The following is a 7225-nucleotide window of genomic DNA, read 5'->3' on the forward strand; positions in this document are numbered from 1 at the left end:
GCCACAAGGAAGGATCATTTTCCTCTACCTTTCATTTATTAGATGTTGGATAGGTTGGCTGGTAAAGAGTATTATTATTTCTTAGATGGGTATTCTGGCTACAATCAAATAGCCATTGCACCTAAAGATCAAGAAAAAGGCTATATTCACCTGTCCTTATGGTAATTTTGCTTTTAGAAGAATTCCTTTTGGACTGTGTAATGCTCCAGCCACATTTCAATGTTGCATGATGGCAATATTTTAAGACATTATTGAGAATTCCATGGAGGTTTTCATGGATGACTTCTCTGTTTTTGGAGAATCATTCAAGAAAATCTTTGATAACTTGGATTTGGTGTTGACCAGATGTGAAGAAAACAATCTTGTATTGAATTGGGAGAAATGCCATTTTATGGTAAAAGAAGGTATTGTGCTTGGGCATAAAATTTAAAAGAAAGGCTTGGAAGTGGATCAAGAAAAGGTGGAAGTTATAGAGAAGTTGCCACCACCAGTAAACATCAAGGGACTTAGAAGTTTTCTAGGCTATGCTAGATTTTATAGAAGGTTTATCAAGGATTTTTCCAAGATAGCTAAGTCACCGTGCCAACTGATGCATCATGATGTGCCTTATGTCTTCAGTCAGGAATGTACGAATGCCTTCAAGAAGTTGAAGAAAGCTCTGATTTCTACACCAATTATGAAGACTCATGAATGGACAAAGCCTTTTGAGTTATGTGTGACGCCAATTATTTTTCCATTGGGGTTGTGCTTGGTCAAAGGTATAACAAGGTGTTCCATACCATTTACTATGCTAGTAGGACATTAATTGAAGCACAAATCAATTACACCACAATTGAAAAGGACCTGCTAGTTGTTGTCTTTGCTTTTTACAAGTTCATATCCTATTTGGTGGAAACAAAAGTCATTGTATATACTGATCATGCTGCCATAGAATATCTCATTGCCAAGAAGGATGCTAAGCCTAGGTTGATAAGATGGGTTCTACTTTTACAAGAATTTGACTTGGAGATTAGATACAAGAAGGGAGTAGAGAAGTTAGTTGTTGGCCATCTTTCAAGACTGACAAAGGAAGTGCAAGACAAGAATAATGAAAACATTCAGGAAATTTTCTAATGAGAAGTTACTACTGATTACCTTTGGCGTGACACCGTGGTATGTTGATATTGTCAACTATCTGGTCAACAGATACATTCAACCAGATTTCAACTCCCAACATAGGAAGATGTTCTTCCATATGACCAAACTTTACTTTTGGGATGAACCTTTTCTTTACAAACAATGTTTTGACCAGCTACTAGAAGATGCGTGGACCAACAAGAGGCACGAAAAATATTGTATGCCTGTCATTAGGCTCCTTATGAAGGTCATTTTAGAGGAACTACAACTGCTGCCAAAGTTCTTCAATCAGGTTACTGTTGGCCCTCTCTTTTTAAAGATGCTCATGAATTGGTAAAGAATTATGATAGATGTCAAAAAGTAGGAAATATCTCCACAAGGTAAGAAATGACTCTCACCAACATACTTGAAATAGAACTTTTTGACGTGTGGAGCATTGACTTCATGAGACCATTCCCTAAATCTTTTGGAAATTTGTATATTTTGGTGGTTGTAGACTATGTCTCTAAGTGGATAGAGGCAGTAGAAACTCCAACTAATGATGCTAGGGTGGTGACCAAATTTCTGATTAAAAACATTTTCACTAGACATGGCACCCCTAGAGCAATCATTAGTGATGAAGGAACCCATTTTTACAATAAGTTATTTGAAAATATAATGGAAAAATATGGAGTCAAGCACAAAGTTGCTACGGCCTACCATCTACAATGTAGTAGACAAGCTGAAATTTCCAATAGAGAAATAAAAAGTATTTTGGAAAAGGTTGTGAACCTCTCAAGGAAGGAATAATCTAAGCATTTTGATGATGTTATGTAGGCATGTATCCTTATATACTTGTCTATGGAAAGGCATGCCATCTACCAATTGAATTGGAGCACAAAGCATTATGGGTTGCCAAGATTTTGAATTTCAATTTATCTAAAGTTGGTCAGGCCAAAATGCTCCAGCTCACTGAGTTCGATGAGCATAGGCTATTCTCCTATGAGAATTTTGAATTGTATAAGGAAAAGGCCAAGAGGTAGCATGGCAGTAAATGTCAGAAGACTCTTATTCAATTCTAGGCTTAAGTTATTCTCAGGAAAACTTAAATCTAGGTGGTCTGGCCCCTTCAAATTGATGAAAGTTTATCCTCATGGGGTAATAGGCCTATTGAATGAGAGAACATGGGAAGAGTTCAAGGTGAATGGAAAAAGAGTTAAAGCTTATCATGGTGAATCCTTGCACAACACAAGGATCACTTTTGATTTGGAAGAATCTTCTTGAAATTGTTGTAGTTAAGCTATAAGACTCTAAAATAGAGCTACTGGGAGGCAACCCAACTTAACTTTATTTTTTTTAGTTTGTTTAATTTTCAATTGATGTTGATTGATGGAGAAAAGTGGGAAGGGTCAGAGTCAAGTGTTGTCATGCCTATGAGTTGGGGGTCAAAAATAAAAAAGGAAGCAATTGTTGTCTCTTTGAAGTTAGTAAAATCAAGGACAAGTGGCAATTTTGTTCAAAAAGGAAACATGATAATAAGACAAAATTGAGTGCAGCAGAGAGTTAGTGGCCACACGCGTAGACAGGTTATTGAGCCTTGGGCATAACGTCACCTCTGAACAGACTCATTAATTGTGATGTCCCATCTTTTCATGATTATGGGTACTGCCACAAGTAACCTCTCATTACCCTAACCGGTTGGTATTCCCTCTCTCTCTCTTAGCAGTTTCAAATTTTATAATTGTACCTTTTTTCCCTCTCTCTTATTCATTCCCTTTTAAAACGTGCGATCACCAAAACTCAAATCATTATACTCTCTCAACTCCCAAAGGTCATAACCTTTTAACCTCTATTTTTCCCAAAACTGTCTCTTCAAGATTTTCTCCACCTTTTTCGTTTCCCTCAATCTCTGAAATCCCCATTTCTTCCCAAAGACATCAAACCAACACCCAAACCCTAATTTCAGCATGAAGCCCACATACACCCAAGGTCTTTTCAAGTCAAGTTCTCACAAAAATGCCACGTCAGTGGTAGACTACTATGATGATGACATGTATGATGAAGAAGCCTTCATCAATAGCAATACCAATCATCGATTTGATGATTATTTATTAGGGATGAACATGCGTTCAAAACAAGGCTTCATTTTTGACATGCATGCTGAAAATCTAGGTCTCCCATGTGATATGGAGAAGTTAATTGAAAGCATGAAGTGTACCAGATTCTGTCAGCAACCATAACCCTATAATACTCAGATTGTGAAGGTGATTTATACAAATCTGGTTGATACTACCAATAAGAAAGCTGAGGTGGTGGTTAGAGGTGTGAAAGTATCTTACTTTGAAGGAACCATTAACATGATGTTCAAGTCAGGACCTGTCGAAGACCGGTATCATGAACTTTTGGTAGCATTTGATGATGCTGATTATAATGTGTATATCGAATCTCTGTTCAACCCAGACATTAAGTGGGTAGAAACTGGAGGAGAGAAAATTGTGAAAAGGATGGACTTGAGATCAGAATCCAAGGTCTGGTACCAATTTATCAAGCATTCACTTAGACCAACAACTCATAATGAAACTATCAATAAAGCAAGGTTAGTTTTGCTTCATCGGATTACTTGTGGAGAAGGCATAAATGTAGGAAAGATTATTCTGCAAGAGATTCAAGAAATAGATGATGTACTTCCCCTATTTGATTTCCACTCTCTATGAGAGGCATGATGTCCCTCAAAAGGCTACTTATGAGGCCACCCTCAGGCTTTCTTTGATAAGGCTGCTATCCAAACACTAATGAAACCAAAAGGCAGGAGAAGGAAACCAGAGGCAAGACAAGACTCAGCAGATGGTGAAGCAAGTTTTGAGACATACCAGATTTTGTGGAAGGTGTTGCTGCAGATGCAAAAGGACCAGAGGGATTTATATAAATTTTCAAAGGGAAAGTTTGAATGGGAGAAAAAATTGAATTAGTGGAACTACAATGATGAAGTTGTGCCAGTTTTTCTAGATCGTATTATGAGAGAACTTGAAGAAAAAATGATCAACCCTAGAAAAAGGAGAAAGTGAAGGGAAAAAAGAAGCAGATAAAGACTGTGTTCTCTGGTGCGCCAGGAGCATCTAACTCTGGAATACCCAAGGAGGATACCACAAAGAAGCCTAAAAAGAAGGCCATAAAGAGTAAGAACCCTAAACAAGTGAAGACCACTGGTGTGTTTGAAAAGGACATTGTTAAAAACAATGAACATAAAGAGAAAAATGATGTCGAGGGAAGTTCTGATGAGGATAGAATAACATTGAAGGAGTTGTTAACCCAAGATGCTATAGACAAGAAGTAGATGATGGATCATGCACCTGAAAGGGTTCAAGGTAAAAATATTTTTGAAGAAGAAAATGTCAGTATTGATGAAGATGAGGAGCAGACTGATAAAGAGCAAGATGAAGAAAAGGAGGAGGAAAAGATTGATGACAATCCTGGTAGTGAGAAAGATGGCAAGGAGGAGGCTGGAAATGGATTGAATATCAATAAGGAAAATGAAGCAATTGCCGAGGAAGAAGGAAAAGCTGATGAGGAAGAGATAAATTCGGCTACAAACTTACACAAATCTAAGTCTGCAGTAGAATCTGAAGAAGACATATGCGTTGAACTAACACTTGTTGTCACTCATGAGAAGGTGAAGAAGCCAATGAATCCCAACAAGCCTTCCCCAACAAAAGTGGCTCATTCTAAGCCAAAATCCCCCTCCAAGAAAGCTGCATCCAAGCCATTGAAGGTGACTGCAACTGCCACAATGAAAGCTACCTCTGAGGCACTCAAGACTTCAAGGAAAGAACCCATGTAAGAGCCTTCTCAGAAGGAGGCTAGGAAAAAGAAGAAGGAAGACAAAGCTTTAAGGAAGAGCATCGGCTTAATGCCTAACTGGTATTTCTCTTGATCCTTTTGAGGGAAACTAGTGGCGTTCCCCATTTCATCATATGACAATAACGATTGTGTTCTTACTTTAAGTTTGGGGGAGTGACGGCCAATGTCATGACCTTGCCCATCAACCCACCAATTCTCAATTACCATCATATTGATTTCTACCGTTTTTAAGTTGTTTTTAGGGTATTAGTTCGAAAGTTGTTTGTTTAGTTGTGATGTGGTTGTGTTTCAGCCATATTTTGAATTTTTCAAAACTTTGTTTGTTTTGGTTTTAATTTCATTATTATGTTAAAAAAAATTAATAATAATGAAAACAGAGAAAATAAACATAATGAAACCCCTAGAAAACAGACAACCCTAGGAGACTTAGGAAATATCTACTAGGATTGCGACGTTGTTGAAAACAAATTTTGAATGCTAGTTAACTGCACCTTCTTGTGTCTCTGATAACCCTAGTCGCTCCTTTGGTAGTCAGAAAAGTAGATAGCTTTTTGATAAGTTTGAATTGTTTTAAAGTATGAAATAGGAGTTCACTGTAGGATTTAGTCAGGGGAGCATAACACTGCTATTTAGGATCTAGTACAAATAGACACACTGCTTATGTAAATAAACACACCAAAGTGTGTAGATGAAGTAAGATAAAGTTCATTTCTTGAATAATATCTTGTGCCTGAAAATGGAGAAACAAATCTTTATAATAAGTTCATGTGTCAGAAATTGGAGGAACACTAGATGCCTTCACCATTAGTATCAGGTTGGACTCATTACAAGTGAGATCCCATCAGGGGAAAAGGTGGAACATCTACCTAGCTTACCAATAAAATGCATGTGTGTACCTAAAATATAAAAATCTAAAAATAGAACAGTCAACCCCCCTCTACTGAAACTTAAAGTCGAAATCTTGGACCATAGGATAAGACAATCAAAGCTAAATTTAGGCTAGTTATCTTCACTGAAGAGTTCTTGCGTGACAAGTAGCATCAGTAATGCACATAGCACACCCACACTTATGATATAACTTCAAGGCTGAGTTTAGTCAATTTTTGAAAATAGTCCTTTAAGATAATTTATGGGTTGATGATGAGTTTGTGCTGCCTGAAAAGGAAGTTTCTTGGAAGGGAGGTTTCTTTGTCGTTATCTATTGCATCACTTGAGGACAAATGATGATTCAAGTTTGGGGGTGTGATAACCCACAATTTGTTAGTTATTATATACCTTGGTTTTTACTTTGTTGTCAGGTTATTGCATCTTAAGTTGTTATTCTCAGTTCATTTCGGTTGTTTTATAGTATTTAGATTGGAACACAATAGGTTCTCCCTTTTGTTGGTTTAATGCGTTTATTGCTTGATGAAAGGTTAACTCTGTCAAGCTAAGGCATCACTAGAGTGGTCAGCAGTTGGGAGCGTAAACTGGAACAAAAAGATGAACTCAACCAAAGAGGAAAAATGGAGAAAGCAACTGAGTTCATAGGGAAGTACTGAAGGATTGATGTATTAGAGGGAATCTCTGCTCTGTATGGAAGAAAATTCATGTGAAACAAGTGGATAAGATCAAGGGGACTAAAAGATAAAGTTGGTACAATAGTACAACCACCATTTTACGTGCTCTGCAAGAAAGCACAACGTAGCCTGCACCCTGTTGTGGCATTCTGTCTCAAGACGCCTTGTCTCCTACAAATGTTTCCTTGTACATGATTCCTTACTTGCTAAGCAAATGGAATGATGTGAAGGCGTTGATTCATGTATGTGCTTGATTTGATTTCCTTATTTTTGGCCCATGATCCAAGACATCACAAGAAATCCTAGTGAAAGCTTATAAATAGATCCTGCTGAAGATTGAGAAAATAGTTCAACATTATTTCACAATACAATACAAAAGATAACAGTGTGAGGTCAGTGGAGAGAAAAGAGGGAGTTTCTTCTTCTCACCATTTCTTGTACCAGCTGCTGAGCCCTGGCGCAACTGAAGTCATTTCTTGCTGATTATCCATCTTAAGAAGCCTTCAAGTTACTCTTAGATTTACATTTCTTCTTAAGTATTTGTTTAAGAATGTATCTTTTGAGAATCATGTATGTAGTTTGTATATCATGAACACATAATTACTTCTTTAACATTAATGGACCTTAACTCAACATATACTCTCTTGATATCTTTCCACAATCACCTTTCATGAATTAGATTTGACTTAAAAGAGAAAAACTGAACTTGTGAC

At 37.2% G+C, this 7225-nt stretch overlaps 1 protein-coding gene across 1 annotated transcript; it reads left to right on the plus strand.

The window, feature by feature from the left end:
- The first annotated feature begins 2899 nt into the window (after window positions 1–2899).
- On the plus strand, window positions 2900–7008 carry LOC127115487 (uncharacterized). Its single transcript, XM_051047025.1, has 2 exons — window positions 2900–5013; window positions 6368–7008. Exon 1 carries the CDS (start codon window positions 4430–4432, stop codon window positions 4931–4933), a length of 504 nt encoding a protein of 167 aa, XP_050902982.1. The 5' UTR covers window positions 2900–4429; the 3' UTR covers window positions 4934–5013; window positions 6368–7008.
- The last annotated feature ends 217 nt before the right edge of the window (window positions 7009–7225 follow it).

Source organism: Lathyrus oleraceus, chromosome 1 (genome assembly GCF_024323335.1).
Source record: "Lathyrus oleraceus cultivar Zhongwan6 chromosome 1, CAAS_Psat_ZW6_1.0, whole genome shotgun sequence".
Lineage (NCBI taxonomy): Eukaryota > Viridiplantae > Streptophyta > Magnoliopsida > Fabales > Fabaceae > Lathyrus > Lathyrus oleraceus.